The sequence below is a fragment of the Dreissena polymorpha genome, unplaced genomic scaffold, assembly GCF_020536995.1.
Source record: "Dreissena polymorpha isolate Duluth1 unplaced genomic scaffold, UMN_Dpol_1.0 chrUn003, whole genome shotgun sequence".
Lineage (NCBI taxonomy): Eukaryota > Metazoa > Mollusca > Bivalvia > Myida > Dreissenidae > Dreissena > Dreissena polymorpha.
Genome location: NW_026273317.1, coordinates 399,191 through 427,015, shown reverse-complemented (window position 1 = coordinate 427,015; position 27,825 = coordinate 399,191). Strand labels below are relative to the sequence as shown.

The 27,825-nt window shown below is 34.5% G+C and overlaps 1 protein-coding gene across 1 annotated transcript; it reads left to right on the top strand.

The window, feature by feature from the left end:
* Positions 1 to 188: 188 nt before the first annotated feature.
* On the top strand, positions 189 to 25,707 carry LOC127863259 (mucin-5B-like). Its single transcript, XM_052402658.1, has 10 exons — positions 189 to 314; positions 1,071 to 1,272; positions 4,126 to 4,232; positions 4,728 to 4,944; positions 5,153 to 5,224; positions 5,935 to 6,023; positions 22,676 to 22,877; positions 23,095 to 23,166; positions 24,563 to 24,749; positions 25,448 to 25,707. The coding sequence occupies exons 1-10, from the start codon at positions 216 to 218 to the stop codon at positions 25,521 to 25,523; spliced, it is 1,323 nt and encodes a 440-aa protein (XP_052258618.1). The 5' UTR covers positions 189 to 215; the 3' UTR covers positions 25,524 to 25,707.
* Positions 25,708 to 27,825: the final 2,118 nt, after the last annotated feature.

The following is a 27,825-nucleotide window of genomic DNA, read 5'->3' as shown; positions in this document are numbered from 1 at the left end:
TGATGATATTCCTGCTGTTCTTGTGTTGGCATGGAATGGATTATGGTTTCGCGACAAGTTTTACTTCAGGTAGCCATTAATAGCAACCGTCACATTCCTATATTGTATTTGTAAGTTTTTATTTAAGCAACAGTGAACGTACAGTTAAAAATAACCGAAGTGTATTATGTACCCGTATTTCAGAAGTTAGCTCTACAACGACGGCTATTACCACAATGTCTACATTGGATCCGCCAGGATTGACGTGCTGGTGGTCAGAGTGGTCAGCCTTTATCAATATGGAGGTACTGGACACTGGTAATGGAGACACACAGGTATGTTTAACCTTTAACAAACCGAAAAGGGTCATACTCGATAGTTCAGGAGTATTTACAGTTTGAAATGCATGTTGGTGCTTTATAAGGGCAGGTCCATATACTTACAGTCTGTTTACGTTTAAATTAATATATAAATGAACCCGATACGATCTATTATAAAACAAACATGTCAATTATAAATAGTCTCAATATGAGAATGCTCAAATAACAACGAGTGCTCTTTCAAAAACACTGCGTAAAGTTTATGGCTGGATGCTTTAGAAACTTAAAATGTTGCAGGTCTGCTTTGTTCAGTATTAAAAAGTAAAGACATAATTCATCATTTTATTTGAATATTTATGTCATAAGCTTTATAAATATCATGTTATAATTATGTTAGTTACACAATTTGCTTAATGTTGGTCAATGTTTTAATGTCTTAAGTGTTTGTTAACAGACGAACTTTCTAGTTTGAAATTACAAAACTGCTTCATTTACGCAATATGTTTTATTAAATATGAACATCTTCATTTATACAACTAGCAAAGATTGTAATATATACCTTTTTTCCCAATTCCTAGACTATATTTTATGATTTGTTTTAATTGTGTTCAATTCATACATGCATACGGGATCGTTTATACCAGTTGAATGTACGTTGTATAGTCACTCGTAAGCAACTCACATGGGTGAAGAATATATCCATTGAATAATATTGAACGTTTTGTCACCTCTATAAAATATATAACATATGAGTGAATTTTCACTTGTTAGTCGTGTTGCGCTCGAGAAAAATATGTCTTCTGTGGACGAAACGAAACGGTTACTTGTCAAACAAAATACGGCAACTCCTCCTCCTACGGTGCACTTCTTCTGTGCCCCATACAGAATGGATCCGTGTGTTTAAAGGCTGAAAACAAACCGATGCAGTGCAGCGACTACATGATTCAATATTCGTGCAAACGCGTGTGCAGAGGTAATAAGTCCGCTCAACTAGATTTGTAATTTTATTATATCAGTTGTTTTGCACGGTTATATATAAACAATTTTATCGCGTTGTGCAACGCTTAGACCAGAACCCGACCAATCTTTAACTGTTTTAAAAGTAATCTCATATACACTTTATTGCACTTGTAACGTAACGCTTTCATTTTCATATTTGCTCAAATATTTACCTATGGTTTTTTCATCAAACTTAGGATTTTGAACATTTGAATAAACATTTAAGTCCGTGACTTTATAATTAAACTAACAATACCCCTCTATAATAGTTACAAAAACTGCACAAAAATAAATACTTTAATTGCAAAACTGTAAACTTCAATAATCGAACATATTATAAATACGTATTTAATTTAGGTTCCACAGTATCAGTCATGTCATCGTATTGCTTTAATTACAAATGGACTAATTTATTATATCGAAAAAAATATCAATTCCAAAAACTGGTGTATTTAAGTTCCCTTTAATACAAATGGTAGAAAGTCGTGATCTATACTCATGTTTATGTCGCCTCAATAATAATTCAGTGTTCGACATTAACTTGAGTTCGGTCCGAGACTCCCAGAAATGAGACGCTGACTCCTTGTGTTGTGTCAGTCAAGAAAATTCATCGGAATCAATACGCATATTAATAGAACATGTTTAGTCTTCAAAATCATCTTTGAATGATACAAAGAAATGTCTAGAATCACTTATTCGCTCCGCGGGATCAGAATGGCCTACTTTTTGCAAATCCGAAATAATATGCCTCTCATCATTCTGCTTGAACACATCTACATGCACTAAACGATTCGAAATTATTAATTTTGGTTCCCTGTCGCAGTCCGTGCGTGTAGTAATAGCATAGACTTTAGAACTCCGAATAAACCCGATCGTTGACGTTAACTTCGGTTTTTTTTGCTGACGTAGACTAGCTTCCGCAGAACAGGCTCGGAAGACGACGAGACCACGCAATACGGTGCTAGCAAACTTTATTTTGGCCGTAAAATTTACTCAAGGTGTCACGAATTCGATTGTATACATAAAGGCTGGTTTGGTCGTATACACCATAAATGTTTAACATTTTATAAATAGGTGTCCGTACTAAGATTACGTGACCGTTTCGAATACTCTCTATTTTTTGCGGAAGAAGATATATAATATCGTTAAAATAATCTCCCCTTCTGATTATCAATATGTTTAAACAATTTCGCGAGTTAGAATTCGAATACGTTTTGACTTTGCGTGTTGAGATCGAGTAATCTACATAGTGCGTTATCAAGTAATATATTTCTGTATGTTTTAAGGTGTAAGAAATAGAATATTCTTGACATTAAAATATCGAATAAATTTGACCCATTTATTTTCACGATAACCATTCAAGATGGCTAGCATGCGCATTGAAAGTATTTTACTTCAATATATGGTATAGACGGCCAGGGTCCAATCCCCATATGATATTAGCAGCACGAAGATGAATGTTTTCTGGTCGGCTATTGCCTCCGTTAAAAAAGTCAAAACTATTTTTAAGAGCGCCGATTTATCTTAGAAGGAGAAAAGGAAGGCTTATGAAAGTAAAGAGACAGATCTTTCCAAAACCATACGAACTTTTCCAAGCTATGGAGAATATTCAATAACAAAATTCATTTACACATGTATCCAGATATCCGGCATTCACGCGGTACTAATGGAATTATCATTCGCGTCTAAGCATCTTTTTAATATATCATATAAATTAGTGAATATAAAATCATATTCTCTTTATTTCATTTCATAATTACTTTTAAATAAAAATATCGTTAATTTTAACTGAAGTCACTATTCAAATAACGCCGCCGTCCTTCTTTGTTAAACACATGAAGTTGCGACATCTTGTGGTCTACAGTTATCAACGGCTACATTTCATATTATATAAAATTTATATTAAATAGTTTCATCGTTTCTATATTCTTTTTTTTTTTACATTATTTGATTTCATTTTCTTAAAATAATTTCGCATCATAAACAATATAACCGATGACAAATGACTATCCTATTCGAATCATGGCCTTTAATTGATATAATAAACATTATTTTATAACTGCTAAACCAAAATTATCTTTTACTCGTTTATTTAATGTGCGTAAAACTTAAAATATTTAAATATAATTGTAAGCAGTTCAAACGTCAAAATGAACTCAAGGTGTGAAGTGTTCAAGAAAAAACCCTTTAAAAAAATCTCAGTGACGGACTGAAACGCTCAGTATATGTATAGTTATTCTAAGTTCCATGTTCGATTCCCACCTATTAATAGTTATTGCGAAGTGTCCGCCATGTTACTATTTATAATCGATTATTAAAATTTTAAAGCGAGATTATACGATTTTGTCAAATATTTATTAAATTATATAAAATGTGTAAAACATTTATTTTACATATAATTCAATATAAATTAAAATCAAAGTTAAGAAGAACATGTGTCGAAAAATACGTAATAAGCCAGTTACAATTTAACACATATACAAATCGTAAAATCTCGCTTTAAACTTAAAAAAAAATGAAAATTAAATATTATTGAATGTAAATTTTAACTTCCTGAGTTCTAGGTACTGAGAGATTGGCTATAATTAATAATAGTACACCAATAGTTCATTTACATTCATTTATAACACATGTTGCTTACTACAAAAACAAATGGTGTCTTTGTAAACACTTTCTTCTCATAGAAAATTTCATCCAGAGACTTTTCTCTATCTGGATTAACTATATTTCATTAGTTAATATTCACAATTGTGATAAAAAGGTAAACATACTAGGTTATTCGTATAGAATGTTTTTAAAACAGCATTCGATTGTTGAACAATTACAGCCAGCTCACCTACAGTGAGTCCGCCTGCGTTTTCATTATGTTACTTCGATGAGTGGTCGGCCTGGATCAATACGGACACACCGGACACTGGTGATGGCGACAGAGAGGTCTGTATTATAAACAATTCGTGAAGTTGACTATTTGTCTTAATACATAGCATAAACGATCATTAATAAAGTAGTTGGTTATTAAAAGGCGCGCCATAAGCCTATGGTTCTTACTCGATATTTTACTAATATTCGCGGTTAAAATGCATTTATAGCACAATTAAGCTTAAGAATTACGCTTTTCAGTTTAGCAATCGGATGATTTAGCCACTAAAAAGCCGATATATATATATATATATATATATATATATATATATAATTTATTATATCGCTTAATCGTACGGGAAATAGTGATTCTTGTAATTCCTGTAAATAACTGAGTTGTAACATCATAATATAATATACATAATATACCCATATTTGCTTATCGTTATCGTATATAAAACGATGTTCTTTGTTTCGCGACGTTAAACTATATAACAACTACTACTATCCTCAATTCCAAGTGTAGACTTAGTCTCATATGTACGTATGTTGTCCTTTGTATGACTTCAGTCACCGAGTGATCAAGAAAAACTTTCATTATGTCGTTACTGGAGCTATGATCGTTATATAACTGCTGTGGAATGCCAGACTGTGAATGGAACTGCATTCAACAATACCGGTGAAAAAGTTCAATGTTCCATCCAGAATGGTTCCGTGTGTTTGAAGGCTGACAACAACCCGAATCCGTGCAGTGACTACATGATCCGATATTTCTGCTCATGCAGAGGTATATAGTCTGGATAGCTAATATCAAATTGCAATTTTTCGTTTGTTGATTTATATTTTTTTTTGCACTGTACAATTTCTGAACGCTAACCCAAGAACCCTTAAATGGCTTCGCAAAGTATGTGCTATTAAGATAAAACAACATCCGATATATTTACATGCTTATCATCATGAAAAAGTCAATACATTAAAAACATATTTCGTTTAAGATCCCTTTTTTATGGCACCCATGTCATCCATCCAAACAAATGACGTCACGACAGGAACTCCAACAGTTACAGGTATGGCTACAATAATATACCACAATTCTTGAAGCGGTGACATGCCTTATAATCGGGAATTCTTTCACATCGGAAATTGTATATGTCAATACAACGACAATGTACTTAAAGTTACCCTTCATTGCGATGATACTCAAATGCGATATTTACAAATATGTACAAGTCAACGACCATGTTAGCCTACTACTTCTACTTCTACTACTACTACCACTACTACTACTACTACTACTACTACTACTACTACTACTACTACTACTACTACTACTACTACTACTACTACTACTACTACTACTACTACTACTACTACGACTACTACTACTTCTACTACTACTACCACTACCACTACCACTAACACTTCTGCTACTGGTGCAGCAATATATTAACAAATAACTGATCAACAGTTAATTTTTTGTGACATGCGACAACACAATTCGGGATCGTATTTATACCTGTCATTCAAATAATATTTTATTCTTCCATTTTTGCAGATTATATTACTTTTATTTCGTTTACAATTATTAATTTTATTTCACAACACATGCTGTTTGCGTTTTATTCTTTTGTTTCCTCTAAGCAAATAACCATAGTTGACTTGTCATATATTGAATATATTAAATTGAGAAATATCCACAATTATATGAACAGTTTAAGATGTTTGTAATAAATACAGAATGTATGTACACCGTAACTTATTAGTTATACCATTATAGCCACAATACCTACGAGACCTCAATGCGTGGATCAATGGTCGACCTGGATCAATACGGACACACCGGACACTGGTGATGGCGACAGAGAGGTCTGTATTACAAACAATTCTTTACATTATCAGTCGTTAAGTTTTAACATAAACATTTTAAAAGATTGAAGTTAATTATATGGTTGTTAAGTGGCGCACTATTGGCTAATGGTTCAATCTTGATATTGCATCTGTATTAACGGTTTGAAATAATTTAAGTTGGTGTTGTTTTAATTTCTGTTAATGTTGATGGCGTTGATTATGCAACCCATGCGTGCACAAGTATGTGACCAAGACATTTATTTGGTAAACCGTCGTTATTATGCGTAACCCATAGAAGTTGAACATCACCCAACGAATAAATAAAGAAAATATTGCAGTTAAATGCACATGCTAAAACCCGCTCTAAAAGAAATGTAATACATGTAGCATGCATATAAATGTAATGAAACAACAAATTGTATATTTGGTGATAAGTGGCATAACCGCGCCTGCAAAGAATTTTTTTTGTTAAAAAACGTTATTAAGAAAACATTTCTAATATCTCAATTTTTCAATATCATCATAGACGTGACGTCATTTAGTTTCAACGATTGTTTTTTTGTCAATGAAAGTGACGTCATTTGCACAATATTTATGAATGCAAACGACGTCATATGTCAATCGCACATTCTCGGCCCTTTTCGTCAATCATCGGATAATCTGCGAGGGGTACCGAATGGTCATATGTTTGTACAATTCAATGACGTCACTCAATTGTGAACTTTGTACTAAGAAGGGCGGAGTATTGAGGAATATAGTTCACGTCCAAAAGCTTGAATCAAATCAGAATCGTGTTAAAATCGAAATAATATTTTTCTATGATGGTTTATTGTCGAATAACCCACAGTAAGGAGTACATGTAATAAACAAAACTAAGACATGTTGACGGCGTGACTCGTGCTCTTTATTTTAATAATCGTCTACAGATAGTATTTTGATCCACACAGATCAAGGTTACATACTACTAAACATTTACGAATACATGACATCCCTCTCTTTAAGATAAATTAATAATCTTTAAGACATCAACTTTAACAAATTGTTAAAAACTGATATATCTATGTAATTAGAATGTATTAACATAACAATGAAAGTTCTTTAAATTTATCTTAAACAATAAATAGTTATCATTTACAGGTGTAATGTTACTTCATTAATGTTACTGTATTCAAATATTAAGTTAACAATTTCAAACATCAGTTTCACTCATTGACATATTATATTTTATCAAATGCAATAATGCTAAAGAGAGGTAACTAAAAGATGTTGTCCATTTCCAGAACACATGTTCTTAATTCCCTTTGATTCCATATATTCAATTCATTCAATTAATGGGAATAAACTTGTCCATTGTCTACAATTTCTTAACATCGTTCACAATGAATTGATGAATAATTGTCAAAATTGTAATTGTCACATTATGCCGTTTTTGTAATAGTTCTAAACTAAGAGATTAACTATGGTTATGTATCAACAATGAACTAAGAACTAATGACTAGAGTCAATGTTTCTCAATGTCTCTGAACCTTTCTATAACAACCTCAACTACATGTATTGTTGAAAAGCTTAAATGAACTTACAAGAGTTTTTAGACTAGAATTTGGATCTGTCTTGAGACAGAATGGCACCACAGGGTTTATTATGCCCTTTAACACAGTGTATGCCATTAAATTTAAATATCAACTTTGTAATCACTGTACTTCGATGGCACTTTAACTATTCTGCCGGATCTCGTTGTTGTAGGTATTGGGGCACTTTGAACCGCCGATGCTGGAGGGTCAACAACAGGAGGCTCTTCAGTGAGCATCGCACTGTCATTGTCTTCAACGAAACTGTTCTTGAATGTTGCTTTTGTCGGCTTCAGATGTCTACGCTTTCGCCTGTATTTCTGTCCAGTATCCGATTCGACAATGTACGATCTCGGTTTATCGTGCTTTTCTACAACGGTTGCTGGCGTCCATGTTTTATCGTTTTGATCTTTCTTCATTACCACACGCTCTCCCTGTTTCAGATTTGGAAGTGGTTTTCCACAGTGTTGGTCATAGTAGAACTTTTGCTTCTGTTGTGCTATTTTCTTGCTTTCACGCACAGATTTTGAATTGTATTGAGGTTGTAATAGTTCGGCTGTCACAGGCAATGTTGTATTTAGCCTTCTTCCAAGGAACATTTGCGCTTGGGAAAGTCCTGTGTCTTCAATGATGGTGTCGCGATACACCATGAATGATTTATGAGGGTCTTTGGCCTTTTTCAGAAGCTGTTTGACCGTTTGAACACCACGTTCAATCAAACCATTGGATTGTGCATACCTTGGCAAACTTGTGATATGCTCAAAACCGCACTCTTGTTTGAACTCTTTGAATTGGTGTGAATCAAACTGAACACCGTTGTCCGAAGTCAGTTCATCAGGAATTCCGTACCTCGCGAACTGGCGTTTTAGATGCTTGATCGTGTTTTTTGCTACCAAGATTATCTAGTTTCTCTAACTCTGGCCAAGAGCTAAACCTATCGACCGTCAGCAGGTAGTCTTCTCCGTTGAAATGAAATAGGTCGACACTTATTTGCGACCATGGCATTGTCGGAATATCACGTTTGATCATTGGTTCCTTTGGATTGCTTTTTTGATGTCGCGCACAAATTTCACATTGTGATACTTTGTCTTCGACTTCTTTCGCCATTCCTATCCAGAATAGGGCCTCTATCGCTCTTGCTTTGCACTTCACTATGCCGGTATGCGCTTCATGTATAATATTTAGCATTTCCGGTCTGAGTTTTTTCGGCACTATTAGCTTGTGGCCTTTGAACAACATACCATCAACACTGGCAATTTCGTCACGAAAGTTCCAGTATGGCAACATTTGTTCAGATGCTTCTTCACGTGTCTCTGGCCAACCTTGATCTACATACTCGTTCAGTTGTTTCAATTACGAGTCTTTCGCTGTTTCTTCTTGCAACAACTTCCTTTTTTGACTGAAGACTTGAAGGTAGGTGATCAAGTTCACTGAGAGCATTTGCGAGTATAAGTCTTCTGTGGTTTCATCTACGAACGCGCGACTAAGACAGTCCGAGATGAACATCTCTTTTCCAGGTTTGTATTTCACCTTCAGGTCATATTTCTGCAAACTCAGCAGAATTCGTTGCAGTCGCGGCGGCGCCTGCACTAGCGGTTTCGTGAATATTGCCTGTAGCGGTCGGTGATCTGTTTCAACCAGCACCTCTCTCCCGTAGATGTACTGGTGAAATTTTGTACAGCCATACGCGATTGCGAGTGCCTTTTTCTCTATTTGGGCATAATTTTGTTGAGCTGTAGTCAACGCACGTGATCCGAACGCGATTGATTGTCCATTCTGAAGTAGGACTGCACCTAGCCCTTTTGACGATGAGTCAATGTTCAACGTTACTGGTTCTTTCACGTTATAGTACTTGAGGACTGGCGCTTTCGTGATTGACTCTTTGAGGGTTTCAAATGCATCACTTTGTTCCTTTCCCCAATACCACTGGACATCTTTTTTCAGCAGTTTTCTGAGGGGTAAAGTTTTGTCTGACAGGTTCTGAATGAATTTTCCCAAATAGTTTACGAAACCTAGAAAGGTCATCAATTCCTTACTATTTCCTGGCTGTTTCATCTCTTTCACAGCTCGTACTTTTTCACCATCCGGTTTCAATCCCTCACTTGATAGCACATGACCAACTTACGTTAGGCTCGTTTTCTTGAACTCACATTTCTCCTTGTTTAGCTTAAGGTTCTTTTCATCGAGACTGTCTAAAACTCTGAACAGCCTTTGATCATGTTGTTTTTCGCTTTCTCCCCAAATAATTATATCATCGACTATGGATTCACAACCATCTAGGTCTTGAAAAAGTTCAGTGTCCCGTAATCGTTCATAGTTCATAGACGACACATAGTTACTAACAATGTTCATTACTCTTAAATTACCGGTATGTAGCCTATCATTCGATATCTCGTCATGCGCGAATTGCCAAGATGACGAGTTTTACATTAACTCCCATTTTCTCGTGCCGCTCATGGGACAAGTCGGTCCCTCTCTATTTATGTTAATTTCTCTGCATAATACAGGATAAAATATTCAACAACACCATGTATCAGTTTCTAGTCCAATTTAATGTCTAACATACTTAATATTTTCAGTTATACAAATACGTTGTGATTGCTACATGATCGTATCTTTCTCGATCCGTACGTTTCCAAGTCTAAACGCTAACTGTCTTGTTTCCCTCTAACATCTGACCCGTGAAACTCAGTTATGAATCCCATTGGTCAGTGTTCTATACGTGCTTGTTCCTGATTGGCTGAATTTCAACCTACTGGAGAAGTCACTATTCAAGTATGCACACGTTAATAAGCGTTGTGGTACAAATAATAAATAATGCAAATACAGCCTAAGGCTTGTGTCAACAGCATTGTAACCCCTTTGTTGTTAATGCATACTCGCTACTGATATACTTGTCAATATTTCGTACATAAAGAAAACCCAAATTTTTCACCCAATTTCTCATCATTATTTGACACAACTTATCCTCTCAATTTGATTTTTATGTATTTTAGGATACAGAAATTTTTTTAAGAATGTAAGTATGGAAATAAACGAAAACATATTAATACATACGATGTAGAAAATCAAACACGCAAACATGAAAACATCAGTTACTAAAACATATATATGATGAAAATCTGCATATTATTAATAATTTTTATCGAATGTTTCTGCTGAAATAATAAAACGTCGGAATATTTAAATAGTCAATGTCAATCACAATGAAGTGGAATGTGTCACTTGTTTGGGGAATCCAATACGAATAGTGTCCATTTTTGACATCTTTGCTGGAGGCGATGTGGCGTCTAGGTGAAGAGATGAGACGTCCGGTTGGAGAGTATTTGACATCTGGTTGTAGATGGTAACATGCAGTCGATTGAAACGACGGCTTCCGAATGAAGACGATGATGGTCGGTCGGAGAAGCTGTTGGTCCTCGGCTGTTGCACGATTTAGAATACTTCAAACGTTTATAAGATATAGTTCTGGAGAATGTCTGCATTCATGACTGTAGTATTATAATTAGTGTTTATGTACATGTAATAAAGGTAACACACATATATATATAAGTTCATAGACGATAAAATGTTCACCTAATATATGTACAAAGTACGCGCGATTTTTCATCATCAAGTCCATTCATATCATCGTATCTTTAAAAATCATTTTCGACGACGCGTGAAATGTCCATTAACAGTCCACTCGTTGTATGGTACTGATGCTGGTTCACAATTTGGATCCATGTCGACAATGTTGGATCCTAATTGAAGTCGTCTGTTACGTCATCTGATTCTCGACGGATACATCGTCGTCGAAGATATCGGTATGTCGATGACATATTCTTCTTCTTTGTCGGGGTGTTAAGATCTGATCACGATCTCAAATGCGTTATGAACGCATGTTGCTGCAGGCAAACCACGCCAACGATGTCAGGAGCGCTGCTTTTCTCCTTAACTTGTATCGCATTGGCAAATCTTATAGGGTCAATTACATGAAATGATAAACGGGCCTTTTATTTACATATTAATGGAATTTGCTATATAAGCACTCAGATTACTATTCACACCTATGATAAGATATACCCAAATAAAATTAATGTGCTAAAGGAACGCGATTCTCATGACGCAAATTTATGATGTTTTATTTAAACTATACGCGTTTGTCTATTCAATGAAATGCATTGTGCTTTATTATGTTTCATTTACTTGAGAACAAAAATTTACAAACAAAATCCCTTGTCTTAATGTAGTCATTCTTATAAATAAACGAAAAAGAATAAACTACATATTCGAACAGTATCAATTTTTTTTTAATGAAAAATAGCAATATAGTTGTATCTTTTACATTATACTAATAAAAGATCCACTGCTTTGCTTTTAAGGATATTTACAAACTGTATTAAAATGTTATTTATGCCTAAAATGGTGTTTACCTGAGCGCTGTAGGGCATAAGCTAGCGTTGGTTAATGTCGTTGTCAAGTGCGTTGTCATAAGCTTGTCAAGGTAAATAATACAAAATGAATATTTCCTGAGAGAAGGCGAGGCCCTGTCTGCCTATTTTGAGGGTTATTTACACCAATTTCGTTACGTACTCGCCCAATTCGTGACCCACGCCTGTCATCAAGTAATGGGCGTCAAACGAATGTATCTTGTCGTTGATAGACAGATGACAGACCATCCCTACGGATTGTACGCCTTCTGTATTCGCGGGTCTCCATTTAATTTGACAAGCCAATTTGTATTCACGCCTGGAAAACGTATCGGAATGTCGCTCTTTCTACTTAATGTACCTACTAATCGTTTATGTGCATTTTGCGAGTCACGATTCTTATATTTTCTGTTTGTTACATATTACTGAAATATATCTATTATATCACCCGTAGACTTAAATATGACATTTTCATTTCATTCTAAACCCGTAAATCAATGCTAATGACGATACATTATCAAAATCGGACAATACCGTCCTCTATAATCCTGTTTTTACATATATACTACATATACATTCAAAACATATTTCTCTATATACAAAATTGTTGGGGTCTTTAAGTCTCGACATCTATCTCGCTTTATTTTGTAGTCCATTCATTTACATGTGTTTAGCCATTGTCTGAAGGCACGTGAAAATTGCTTTCTTCATTGCGTTATTTGAACGTGAAGTCTTTTTTGTCAATTTTCGTTTTTTGTGTTTTAACGCTACCGCGTCAATTTGCATCTGATCGTCTGAAGAATCATTTTTAAACCTACGTACAGGTGAGTTTTGTGAATTTGTTATTGTAATGCATCGTATCTGATTCACTGGAGCTTGACTGTATATCCGCGAATTGTTTGTTTCTCAAATGTTTTTGCAGTTCCGCAAGTGGAATATTTTGCTCGTCGTCCGTATTATCTCTAATCTGTCGGGTCTGTTGCGTAATTACAGGTAACGCATGTACTGACGTATTTGAATCGCTATCAGAAGATAATGTGTCGTCCGCAAAGGCTAAATTTGCTTTTCTAATCGGGCGCGTTAACGGTTGATTTATCACTGGCCATTCATCGATATTTGCGTGCCTTATTTGATCAGCGTGAACTTTAATAGTTGAGTTGTCTGACTGATTCTTTATAACGTATGTTAACGGCGACTTTTGTTCGATTATACGATAATATGGCCTCCATTTACTGTCTAATTTATTTGTACGTTGAAAGTTTTTGTAGTAAACGGGGTCATTGATTTCGAATTTAATATCTTTCGTATTTTTATTCGCATAATCAGCTTGTCTACGTTTCGATTTTTGAATTTGGGCACATACCTTTTTAAATGATTTGTGTTGTTCTTCTAATATTATTTTATGATAATCTTCACCGTGATATTTACGTCTAGGCTTTAACAAGTTGTCTATTGGAAGAATAGGGTCTCTATTAAAAAGTAAGAAGAACGGTGTGTGCTTCGAAGTCTCGGATGTACAAAATCTCATTGCCGCTAAAGACATGTTTAAATGTACGTCCCATTGTTGTACATTTTCTTGAACCCGTTTTGATAGTATATTGTTCATAGTCCCATGTGAACGCTCGTTCATGCCATTAGACGCGGGATGATATATTGTCGTCTTTACGTGGTCAATGTTCATTGATTTTAATGTTTCAGTGAAAGCTGTGCTTGTGAATTCTTTTCCGTTATCAGTTATAATTCTTATAGGACAACTATGACGGCAATAAATCTCGTTCATTAACAGGTGTATTACGCTATCAGAAGATTTATCAGGCGATGCGAAGGCTTCTATGTATCCTGAGAATTGATCTACGAAACATATTATATATCTATTACCGGAAAGCGTTTTCGGATATGGACCGCATATATCTATGGAAACAACTGAAAACGGAAACGGCGGTATTGAGGTATCCGACGATATGGGAGCTTTGATTGCTTTTAAGTTTCTACTTTGACATATAATGCACTTTGATACATAATCATTTAATTCTTTGAACATTTTAGGCCAGTAATATTTCTCTTTTAGTGTCTGAAAAAGCCCTTGAGAACCAGGATGCCCGTTTTCATCATGATATTGCTTGACAACTGAACCAGTCAGGTGTTTAGGTACAAAAAGCCTGAGAGTAGGTTCCTCATCTACGTTTGATATGTAGTACAGTATGCCATCAACCGTTAAATATCTATCATCTTCACTCTTGTTCTGTTTCCCTAATCTTAATCTCGCTTTAATCTCAGATATATGAGGGTCTTTTCCTTGTTCAGTTTCCATGTTACAATCGTTTATTTTATCGGGTTCGATTGTCTCGTTATTTATAACCGTTTGTGGGATCGTGCTATTATCAATTATTTGTCTGTGATCGATATGCGTAGAGTCAATTACATTAATTTCTCGCGTCTGGTTTTGTCCATTTATTTCCGAACTAATCGTATAATGTTTATCGTTAATATCTAATTCTATTTCCGTTTGTTCGTCTCGGTCATTCGTTATTTTGGTGTTTGGGGGTCGGCTTAGAAAGTCGGCAATTATATTCTTTTTTCCCGATATATACTCAATTTTGCAATTGTAACCTGCTATACTTAAGGCCCATAATTGTATTTTCTTGTTTTGCATCGGAGATTCAAGAAGGAATTTTAACGGGCGATGATCCGTTTTGATAACAAATTCGGCGTTGTGTAAATAATGGTGTAATTTATTTAGACTGTAAAATATGCTGTAACATTCTTTCTCAATAGTGCTATATATACATTGTGTTGGGTTTAATCTGTGCGATATGAAAAATATCGGCTTTTCGCCCACATAATCCCCGGTCTCGTTATTCCCGCATTTTTGAGTTAAGCAAGATCCTATGCATTTATCGGATGCATCAGTATACAGTATATAACCTTTTTTTGGATCAGGGTATGAAAGATAAGGGATTTGCGTAAATGAGTCTTTAATTGTATGAAACTATCTTCGCATTGATTTGACCATTTAAATAGGACATTCTTTCTCGTGAGATTAATGAGTGGCTCGACTACTTCTGAATACGACGGACAGAATCTCCTATAAAATCCTGCAGCACCTAAGATGGATCGTTCATCGCGCACGCACTTTGGCCTAGGGAATTGTCGGATCGCTTCTACCTTTAACGGATCCGGCCTTATACCATTTTGATCTATGATGAAGCCTAGGTATCTAGTCTCTCTTTGTAAGAATTGACATTTTGATAGTTTTAGCTTTAGGTTATGTTTACTGAGACTCTGTAGTTCTGTATCTACGTGTGATAAATGAGATTGCAAGTCAGGTGAAAATATTAGAATATCGTCTAGATACGCCACAGCGAAGCTCTCACAACCTTTGAGTACTTTATTAGCCAATTCTTGAAATATAGCACCGGCGGAGGAGGCACCGAAGGGAATATCATTAAATTGAAATAGACCCCTGAATCCCGAAGCGAAAGCCGTTTTTTCTCTGTCCTCTTCCTTTATAGGTATTTGCCAATATCCCGATATCAAATCTAAACTGGTGAAATATTTACTTTTACCTAATAACGCCAATATATCATCTATTAATGGTAATGGATAGGCAATTGGTTTTGTAATTTTGTTTAATTGTCTAAAATCAACACAAAACCTTTTCTCGTCTTTATTATCTTTGTTTGAGTCATGGTTATTTTTCTTTTTATCTACTAAAACAATAGGGAAGCTCCACGGACTTCTTGATGTACTAATTATGTTTGCGTCTAGCATTTCGTCGATGGCTTTATCTATGAATACCTTATTGTTTAATGGTGTTCGATACGGCCTTAATTTAATGGGCGGATGATTCCCTGTATCTATGGTAAATTCTATCGCTGAAGTTTGTGTTAATTCTAAATTATTTCTTGCGAAGAGAGTTCTGTGTTTTAAGAGTATCGGTAGAATATTTTCTTTTTGATTTTCATCTACACGTAAATCTGATAAGATTTCATCTTTAGATAAACCTGATTTCTGCTGATTATTTTTAATAACTTCTTGTACTGAGCATATTTCATTATCATTTACCGAATTTATTCGCCCTATGGCACAGTGTCGTCTAAGCCTTATTGTTTTGTGCGTATTGTTTATAATTAAAATGGGAAATTGTCTATCACGCGTTGTCTTGACGACTGAATTAACAATTGTTAAACCGGGTTCATTATCAGAGAAAGAATTGCTTATTCCATTGAATTCATAATTCGTATTTGAACGTATGCAGTTTCTTTTAGCTTGAGCAAAGAGTCTATAGGCAGTTTGTGGTTTTAACACAGTATGTCTAGTTAATCTCGCTATCGTTGAAAGATGTACATCTTCTTCTAGAGGTACATAACAGTTATCAATCCTCAAGCATCCTAAATCAAAGTATAAACGGACACCATTATTTTGTAAAAAGTCTCTTCCTAAAATAACATTTCTATTTATGTTACTTACTACAAACAAGAAATATCTTTAAAAAAGATATACGGCGTAAATAGTTTAATGAATGAGATCAAGTATAGCGAATGTCTTTTTCTGTGCAGTTCTTAGCTGCATCACACGCAGTACGGGATGTTACGGGGAGTTTTCGCGCCTTATTTTACATTATAACATATTGCTGGTCATAAACCTATAGATACAAAACAGAAAACCAAAAGAAGAATGGAAGTGAAATTTAAACATATGAGTCAACCGGCCACACGAGAAGTATCCGTATTTATAGGCGCGTTCTTCGAACAAACCTGTTTTAGTGGTTTGTCGGGCATTGCTATTTGATTCGATTATTAACAGTATCAATTATTATCGTGCTAATGCTTAAAGTGATATTATGGGCATTTTGCACTGTTGAATTGAGCTGAAAAGAATTAACAGGTGAAAATAGTTAGTTAAAATGTGGTTTCTGATTAATTATCTGCAACTCACCTTCCTACCAGTTGTTTATAAAAATATATTTTATATTCGATATTCTTACGTGACCCACCCAGTCCTGTAAGCTGAAATGATCCGTAAAACAATTTCGTGTCTTTGTGTCGTATGAACAAATCTGCACTAAAACTAAATTTAGGTTCAACTCGTAAACGCATGATCAGTTGTCAAACGAAAGTACGGTTGATATTCAAATGCATTATTTTTCTCTTTCTGGTATATTGTTTAAGTATGATGATGCTGCATTAATTAATATAAGTGTATATGAAGTAGAAACATCAAAAATAATCAACGGTTGCGATAGACACCTATAAACTGTTACATGCTCATAATATCACTTTAGTACATTAGGCAATATGGACGAATTATTATTGTTAAATTTATCAACAATAATATTTATCATTGTATTGTTGAAAACACATTAAGAATCTATTATTTACATACCATAATTATATTGCTGAATATCTTCATTTAACATATTTCTGGTCTAAAGAAAATTCCAGGTCACCTAGTTCACGGATAGCGTCTTTATTATATAACGATTATTTTACTGGCCGCCAACTCCGGTGATGACCTGTATATAAACTCTGAATGTCCGCGAATTGACCCGATATACCTCGCGGGTTGAAATGCAATGCTTTAAAGTGAGGCCTCGCTTCCATTGCTCTTTATACTATTACATGTTAACATGTTGACAGGAATAAGGAAGTAAGTACTAAATATGAGAACATAGCCTTTTAAGTATAAACGCTCTTGCGCTGGTAATACTCTGAAAATAAAAGGTGTACGCACAAACTGTATTGATGTCGAGAATTGAGTGTAAAACTGTTCTATCTATTAAGCCTTTTCATTCGAGATAAAATTGTTTCATACAGTAAAACAGTGTTACAAAGACGCGGATATGTTTCCAATGTTCTGGTGGTATACTCAAATCAGCCAATGGAATAAATGAAGTGTATTCATTCGTACCTAGCCGCGGGAAATTTTATTGGAATTTTATTGGACACTTACAAAGGTCAGGCTAAGGTGAAAAGCTGGCTTATGCAGCTTACGCCGAAAAACATGTGCTCTTTATATATGCTCCCTATTTTGAATCTCAATTTTACACTTCCGTGGACATGTAACGAATTTCCATTTACCGACTTTATATTTACTTTTTTTATTATCAGTGCTGGTTTGTGTTTTAACATATCATAAGTACGTTTACTCACGATGCTAACTTCAGCGCCCGAGTCTATCAGGCTTCTAAATTGAAACCCACCTGTTGAAATAACACAAGAATTTGGACTACCACACAAAGCGATATTATATGTCTCGACTTTTTCATTCTTACCATAGACCCCTTTTTGGTAAGAATTTCCTAGTTTTTTCGATTAATGTACGTTTTTCTTTGAGTACATTCTCTACTAAAGTGTCCTAATTTACCACAATTCCAACAATCAATTTTATCTTTCCAATTTTTGTCATATTCGTTCTTGCGCCTGTTATCGTTTTGATTTATCGTATGACCGTTCCGCCCTACCGTATATGCACTTATCTCGCGTTGCCTACGGCGACAGATTTCAATAGAATGACCGTGTTTCTTGCAATATGTGCAAACAATAGATGACCTAATATAATCGATATCTGTCTGAATATTATCGGTCGTATTGTTATCAAGTCCATTTATTTGTGATCGTAACTCAAACCTAGCTCTGACACTTTGCTCATGTATAGCGCTTTTTAAAGCATTTGATAACGTTGCATAATTTTCGCGCATTAATTTAAGTCTCAAATAATCGTGCGATAATCCGTCGATAAAAATTTCTACTAACTGTTTTTCTTTATATTCTAAATTTCCTTCAATAGTTTCGTATGCATCCGTCGCAAGAGATAAAAGTCGCTCAGCGTATATTTGAACATTTTCGTCGGTCTTTTGTTTAGTCGTCTTTAATAATGAGAAAGCGTATTGTGGGTCTTGAATTTCTGCAAATCTTAATCTAAGCTGTTCCTTTAAATCTGTCCACGTCCCTGTCGGATCATCAGTCAAAAAACGTTGTATATAATCACTAACAAGCCCTTTACTAGATTGGTAAGCAACAAATTTTAATTTATTCTCATCTAAATTGGTAAGTGTTCCATATTTTTCTACATTTTTAATCCAATTTTTAAATTCTTTTGAATTTCCATCAAATGATTGTACAACCTGTGAAATAGTCTGAGTGCTTATGGCCGTTTTAACATCTTTAATTTGTTCATTCAAATTTTGAAATAACTCAGGGATTATTTGATTTGCCATTTTGATACAAGCGTTAGGGAATAAAACAGTCACTCACCGGAAGTTGCAGAATATGTGCGGTCTGAGGTCGTTGTTCCCGGCTCACGGTTGTTGTTACTGGTTACAGAAGTTGCCGAAACGGAGTTTCTATGCGTTGTTTTTCATGGCTTCGTAATCGTAAGTGGTAGTATTTCTTTGTTCGAATCCTTGGTTCACGAGCACCATTTAACGTCCTGTGTCCCGTAATCGTTCATAGTTCATAGACGACACATAGTTACTAACAATGTTCATTACTCTTAAATTACCGGTATGTAGCCTATCATTCGATATCTACGTCCTGTGTCACGTAATCGTTCCTAGTTCATGGACGACACATAGTTACTAACAATGTTCATTACTCTTAAATTACCGGTATGTAGCCTATCATTCGATATCTCGTCATGCGCGAATTGCCAAGATGACGAGTTTTGCATTGACTCCCATTTTCTCGTGCCGCGCATGGGACAAGTCGGTCCCTCTCTATTTATGTTAATTTCTCTGCATAATACAGGATAAAATATTCAACAACACCATTTATCAGTTTCTAGTCCAATTTAATGTCTAACATACTTAATATTTTCGGTTATACAAATACAGTCTGATAGCTACATGATCGTATCTTTCTCGATCCGTACACCTCCGAGTCTAAACGCTAACTGTCTTGTTTCCCTCTAACATCTGACCCGTGAAACTCAGTTATGAATCCCATTGGTCAGTGTTCTATACGTGCTTGTTCCTGATTGGCTGAATTTCAACCTACTGGAGAAGTCACTATTCAAGTATGCACACGTTAATGAGCGTTGTGGTACAAATAATAAATAATGCAAATACAGCCTAAGGCTTGTGTCAACAGCATTGTAACCCCTTTGTTGTTAATGCATACTCGCTACTGATATACTTGTCAATATTTCGTACATAAAGAAAACCCAAATTTTTCACCCAATTTCTCATCATTATTTGACATCAGCAACCAGTTTTTGATAAACTTCTGGTGCTGATTTTATGCCATACGGGAGCGGTTTGAAAGAGTATCTCCCAAAGGGGGGTGTTCATCGTGCACAACTCCTGTGATGGTTTGTCTAGTTTACATTGCCAGAATCCGCTACTGGCGTCCAATTTTGAAAAATATTTGGTGTTAGCCAACCGCGGTAGAATTTCTTCAACTGTCTTCATTGGGTGATGTTCCCGCATTATTGCTCTGTTAAGATCTTTAGGATCCATGCAGATGCGTAGCTTTCCATTAGGTTTAACTACTGTCACCATCGAATTGACCCATGGCGTTGGTTTCCTTGTTTCTTTATCACGTCTTTTCCCTCCATCGAATCAAGTTCTTCCTTGATTTTGTCTTTAAGGGCAACTGGCACTTTTCTTGGAGCATGAACTACTGGTTCTATGCTTTTGTCCACCACAATCTTATGCTCTCCAGGAATCTTGCCTAATCCTTTGAAAATCTTTAGATACTTTGTCTCAATTTCATCTGGATTTACTGAGTTTACGCGCATGATGAGTTTCATGTTTTCAGCACTTTCTCCACCTAGCAGTATTTCTGATTCAAGTTCAACAATATGGAATTTCACATTGTAGTTGTGTCCTTTCACATTACATTGAATGTTTCTTGTACCCTTCACTGGCAGCTGGTGACCTGTACACGACTTCAGTTAATTTGATTTTTCGTCCAATTTTCAAGGCAAACCTTAAGATTTATTTGTTTCGTAGGACATCACACTGCACATTGCTCCTGTATCAATCTTAGTTGCGATAGTTTTGCCGTTGATTTTAGCATGTTGTGTCCAATTGATTTGTCCGTGTATGGAATTTACAGTTATTGTGTCCACAAACAAATTGTCATCATCACTGCTTGATTCGTTTTCGATTTAATGCACTGCACGTTTCTTTCTTGTAAATTTCTTCGCTTTTTGTCTAGATTTTCCGGTCTTGCACTCGGATGCAAAGCGATTGAAGGCCTTACATTTTGCACACTGGTTACCGTACGCGGGGCATCGACCATTGGCTGGATGTTCATACCCGCACTTGGTGCACTTTTCTCCTTTTTCTGACTTCTTCTGGTAGTGTTTCGGTGATTTACTCTTTATCTCATTGACTTTCTCTGCCTCATTCATCATGGACATTGTTTGTGTTTTCGACACTTCATGAGTGTGTGCTATTTCTAATGTTTTCTCCAATGTCAGTCCTGATCCATCATTGATGAATTTTTCTCTTATTTTGTTGTTCTTTGCCCAAAACACTATGCAATCTCTCACCATTTCATCGGGTTTGTCGTATTGACAATCTCTAACAAGAATTTGTAAGTCCGTAACAAATTGATCGAAGGGTTCACTTTCGTTTTGGACCCTTGCACTAAATTTGTAGCGATTGTACACTACATTTGTCCTTGGTTTGACATAGTTCATAATTTTTCCGTGTACTTGACAAGTTTTTTTTGGTCATCTGCAGACATGTTCCATGTACTATAGATCTTCCGACCTTTTTCCCCTACCCATATCATTAGGTAATTACACTTTTCTTCCTCGGATTTCTTGTTTAGGGGACCGGCGAAGATAAAGTGTGCATGCTTAATAATTCTTTTCCACTCCGACTCGAGGTCGGGGGATTCCCAATCAATACCTGGGGCAGCACCGATACCTTCCAAGGTTTATTTTCTTGGCTTATACTGTAGTATTTCTTTTTACAAGATACTAGGTACCTCAGGGACCTGTAGATGGCCTATTTTTTTTACTTCTTGACACCATGTAATAAACAGAACTAAGACATGTTGACGGCGTGACTCGTGCTCTTTATTTTAATAATCGTCTACAGATAGTATTTTGATCCACACAGATCAAGGTTACATACTACTAAACATTTACGAATACATGACAGTACAGATGCGTGTTATCAAATAACTCCGCACTCGTGATTTAATTCCTACGCATCTATACTCTTTACTGTGGGTTATTCGACAACAAACCATGATAGAAAAATATTAGTTCTTAAACAATCCTTATACAAATATGTTTATATGGCACTGTTGAAGCAACAATATGTGCCTTCCTAAATATTAGTGATTATTTATAACGCTCTTAAGAACGATTATTTCAACACTAAGTTTATAGAAGAATAATTAAACCATGCGATTAGCTTTGATAATTATGCAAATAAAGGGTAAATAAGGAATACCATCGTTTATGTTATAAGCAAATAAGAAACCCATGTTATAATCATATAAGTTTAACACGTTTATTGACTGTAAACTATACTGAAGGCATAAATTGAATGTTAAAGGGAAGAAGACTCGTTTATAAATCCGCTACTTGTATTACAGATCTAATAACTATATCACTAGAATACATGTAAAAACTGATATATGCGTCACTTTAATAATATTTCAAGCTAATATTTTGATCCTATGTGAAGAAACAGACACGATTAAACTTGTGGTTTTTATGACTTTAGTCTTGGAGTTGTCAAGAAAAAGATGCCTTCTGTCCAACTGGCACCATCACCGCTGTTGAATGCCAAACTATAGCCGGTATCCATTTCTACAATACCTGCGAAAATGTGCAATGTTCCATACAAAATGGTTCCGTTTGTCGGAAATACCCAAGGGATTGCAGTGACTACCAGATCCGATACTTCTGCTCTACATGTTCTACTTGTAATTAGTCCGGATAATTTATAAACAAATAGACTTTTAAGTTTCTGATTTTCTTAAATATAGATATTTTTGCTGTAAGTTTTATCTACATATTTTAAAATGGTTTTGCCATTAGAAACATTTGTGTTAATCACATTTATATTGTATTGTACATAACATAGCAACACGTTATAATACTTTGAAGTTCTTTCAATAACATCCAATATGTTTTTACAAGGTCCGTTTCGCAGCAGACCAGTGTCATCCATACAAATACCGGAAGTCTCGACATGCACTCCTGCAGTGATGGGTACGTTAATAATACACAGCATTAATGATGCAAATGTGTCATGTCTAATCTGTAAAATATAACAACCGTTGTTTCGAGTACACTACGTCCAGCTTCATTAAAATATGTAATACATTGACCGTATATTAACAGTATCAAATTTCAATAACGATTTACGACGATACTTCACTTATGACCGATACATATAACATTGTCATTTACTATACATACCATCGCGATGGTACTCATAGACCTGTGCAAAAGCCGGACGAACACCATGACGAACCTATTCTTGGCTTGCTCGAAACTTATACATGTGTTCAGGTTGTTTACTACGCCAGAGTGATGCAACTATTGGCTAATACGTATATGTACCAACTGTTTATTTACACACGATGACACAACTATCGGGCTATTCCTAAAATTGTAAACAAGCGATTTATTTCACCATGTCGATGCTAGACTTAGGCAATACTTACGATTATTTACATTCTTTATCTTATCTTTTGTGATACTAATAATTGTGTACTAGATGTTTACTAGACAAACGAAAATGTTTCGGTCAAACGACAATTGTTATTGTATAAAACCTTGTTTCCTTAACTGCGACGAAGCAATACTTTTACTCACTGAAACATTCACCGGATATTCCTTAATGGAAGCATTACAACGAAGTAATCGTCACCAACTGTAGTTCATCTTGTTAACTTGACAAAAGCATGTTACGACTCTCATTGGAGTAAAGAAACCAGTACTATTAAGTGGGCCTTTTCTTTCAAACAAGTTTCCATGTATACAATATTTGTATTATACCACAACACTGCTTCTCTTGGTGATGCTGTATTAATAAACAATGATGATAAAACTATCGGATGATAACTAATAATAATTGTGTACAGGCTGTTAACTAGGCCGTTATAATGTTTTCATTTGAATATACTTATACTTATCATTTCATATTCAAATTCATTCTTTAAAATATAATTAATATACGTTTATTTTAATGATTATTTTGTTTCAGGGCTAAATGCGTTGTTTATCGTAATTGTAATCATTTGATTTGTAGCTTAAGTTGCGCGATGTTTAAAATGTGTGGATACAAGCCTGAATTATTGTTATTAAGAATGAATCTAAAAGAGAAATACAAAACTATTCAAATTAGTATTAATTCTCACATGCCTGTGCAATACGCATATACAATCAGTATTGGGTTAGCGAGATTTAATGTTTATTTTACGATAGACAATAAATATTGTTAGTGTTTGTATAATCTTAACATTAATAAGTTTATATTGTCGTTTATTAAAGAACTTTGGCATTACCTAGGGAATTGTGTTAGTCGAGTTACCGTTTCGTAATCATAATACAATAGATATATATATTAAAACTATTTTCACAAAATAAATAATCGTTTCAGAACCTTCTCCAAAAGTAGCTAATACTACTTCCTCTATTGCCGCAGCGGAATGTGTGATCTCAGCGCATCATTCTCTGACAGATATCTGTAATCCCTTACAACTGGGCGTTGTCGTAGGAATCGTCTCGCTGATATGGTTAATAATCATCATCGCCATGTGTGTGTATTTTAAAGTCGTGCGAAAAAAGTGAGTCTCTCTATTTTCTATGTCCTTGACGAACACCTTATATCTATTTTATTAAAATTGTAAAGGCCTTTTATGAACGTCTAATATGTCTTTAAAGACCATCGTATATGTATTTGTTGAACATTTGATATGTCTTTGATAACTTATGTGATGTCGTGATGAAAATATAAGATGTCTTTGATGAACAGTGTGTGCCTTTTATTAACATCTCATGTCTTGGATGAAAATATTTTAAGCAACTGATTAACATAGAATATGTCGTTCATAACAAATATGAACATATTATATATATATATATATATATATATATATATATATATATATATATATATATATATATATATATATATATATATATATATATATATATATATATATATATATATATATATATATATTTGATAAACTAATTATGTTTAGTATTTCTGTGTGTAAACAACATATTTATAGCAATCTTATTTTAAATGCAATATCCTATTTCCTTTAAAATATAGGATTACATTGAAGTATTCATGAGATTGCACATGACAACATTTCTGGAGCGAACACACATTCATGTACAGCCCATATACTATTCTAATTTGTACAATTACGACTTCTGCGTGCGTTTGTATGCAATATTCAACTTAGTTTTACGGTAATTAAAATTTGTATTTAATATAAGATTTACTTAATTTCTTTTTTATACATTTTTACAGCAAGATCGCAGATAAGAGCTCTCAACATGCTTTATTCCTTCGTAAGAAAACAAACCTTGATATCAACAACGCTTGACATCATATTTGTGTTTTGATGGTTATAACACGGACAGCAAGATGACAACCCATATCAACTGGACATACGTTAACCATGTTTATCGAGGAACTCGCAAGCCAGTGAGCAATTAATGTTTGTAATTAACTCGCAAGCCTGTGAGCAATTAATGTTTGTTGATTAACATAGACATTTGGAGATTGCCCAGTAAATAATTCCACAATGTCCAATGTTATAACGTTGAAGTAGAAGTAGCTCTAAACTTATACGGCATTTTAAAAGTATATTTGTAGCACAAAATTGTGTTCGTGTCTTTTATCTTCGTTATTATGGTATTCAGTGTGATATCTAAGATATAGAGAATAACAGGTTACTGTCTGATCTTTTTGTAATATATCAGGCCATGCTAAGAATAATATAACGGCGAGGCTTGCCGAGGCGTTATTTTTATTCGTGCCGAGCCTAATATATTACAAAAAGATCAGGCAGTTACCTGTTTTTGCTGTTTATCATACCTCTATGTCCCCGATTTTAAAGAAATAATGAAGAAATCGCTGAAAAGCTGCAGTTTTAGCGGGTAAGAATATGACGTTTGACGTGTTAATAATGACGTCATTAGCACGCGCGCTTAATATATGTTAACAATGTTTTTGTTGTTTGTGTTGAATTTTGTGTTTAAAATATTTTACATCTTCGTATCAAATTGTTTGTTTTGTTGAATTTGATTCGATTTTACTTAAATGATCACTTTGCAGTTGATTCCGAGTAATATGACCATCCTCCACACATGACTGATATAAGAACTTCCTGTTGACCATGTTATAAAAAATATATTAGGCAACGTTATATCAGACAGATATCAGTGCGGTGGTATGATAAATATCGGTATTATTTTAATCTTTCAATACGTTTATAATGCACTTTGTAAGCAAAAACAAATAATGCCTTATACCAACTAATTATCCAAGCATCTAAAGATGTAAGCCTGACACTGGGATAAAGGAGTGTATTTTTAAGCGTCAAAATTAAAATGATGATTTAATGTTACTTATGATATGTCTATACAAAAAGAACATTGATTGATTAGAATACTTAATTATTTTATATTAAGACAATTGAATATACCACATTTAGAGGCTTAAACGTAAGAACATGTTATTCCTTTTGACAAGCAACACACTTTCTCTATAAATTAACCAAAGTATGTGTATTCGCGAATAATTATTTAACTTTCAATTGTGATGGTGAAACAACAAAACAGAATTACTAAACTCTAATTCGCTTTTAAAGAAAGAAACACGATAATTGTCTGTTTGTATTAACATTTTTAACACGCTCTTGTGTTTGGTTTTTGAAGTAACACACGTTTTTGCTTTGTTGGTCCTATAATATTGTGTCGTTGTATCAATGTCTCATCTAGTTTTATTGTTTGCTATATATGGTTCTACTTCATTGAAATTGACAATTTTATAAAAAGTACATGTCGTCATGTCATACTTTCAAACAGGCAATGGGAGTCCTTACCGAGATTTGTTTAGTCTTGATTTGTTATTTTTGACGCTAAGGTTCATAAGTAAGACCCTGTGTTTTTGGTTGCTTTAAATGCACCAGGCTTATACACAGACTCTTGATATGATTAGTCGGGAGAACAAATATTTATCTTAAGAAATATATTTACAACGCGGTGACAGTTGAGATCGAGTCTTTGACCTATGGTCGCATAATAATCACCATTGTAACTTTTTGACATTTTTTCTTCATATGGCTACATGCGATCCTAAACATATTGGACAACAATTAATAAACAAATTGAACCGTTAATGCAATAATCAAACAGACTGATACAGTTTTGTTTGATAATTTAATTTAAGTTATACCCAAAGATCCTTTATATACCGTCTCTGTGAATAAGTCGCTTGAAAGCCCAGTAGAGACTTTAAAGGCACCTTTGTTTTTAAATAAATATTTATCCACTTTTTAGAGAGCGATTGTCAACCATAAGCAAACAGTTTTTGATGAAAGTTGTTTTATTCTTACTGTTGTGTGTGTCCACACGGCCAGTTTTTGTATGTTATGTTAAGAGAATCAAATATGGAAAAGAAATGAGAAATTACAATTCCACAAACGATTACTTTATTTGTATTGATATCTCGATTGAGTACAATTCTGCTATTCATTCATCAGCGTTAATAATAAAAATACGGAAATCTGAGAAATTGAATAGAAACTTAACTCCTTACTAATGAATGATCTGTTTTTCTTAGAACCATTTGAAAACAGTTTATTTAAAAAAATGACTGTAATTGTTTAATAAAAAATGGAC

What these genes read in the sequence shown, in the direction of transcription:
- LOC127863259 (XM_052402658.1), top strand. Translation starts at nt 216, where the DNA reads ATGTCTACATTGGATCCGCCAGGATTGACGTGCTGGTGGTCAGAGTGG. An exon ending in CTGGTAATGGAGACACACAG is followed by an intron (nt 315 to 1,070) that starts GTATGTTTAACC and finishes TTCACTTGTTAG; the next exon opens with TCGTGTTGCGCTCGAGAAAA. An exon ending in GTGCAAACGCGTGTGCAGAG is followed by an intron (nt 1,273 to 4,125) that starts GTAATAAGTCCG and finishes GAACAATTACAG; the next exon opens with CCAGCTCACCTACAGTGAGT.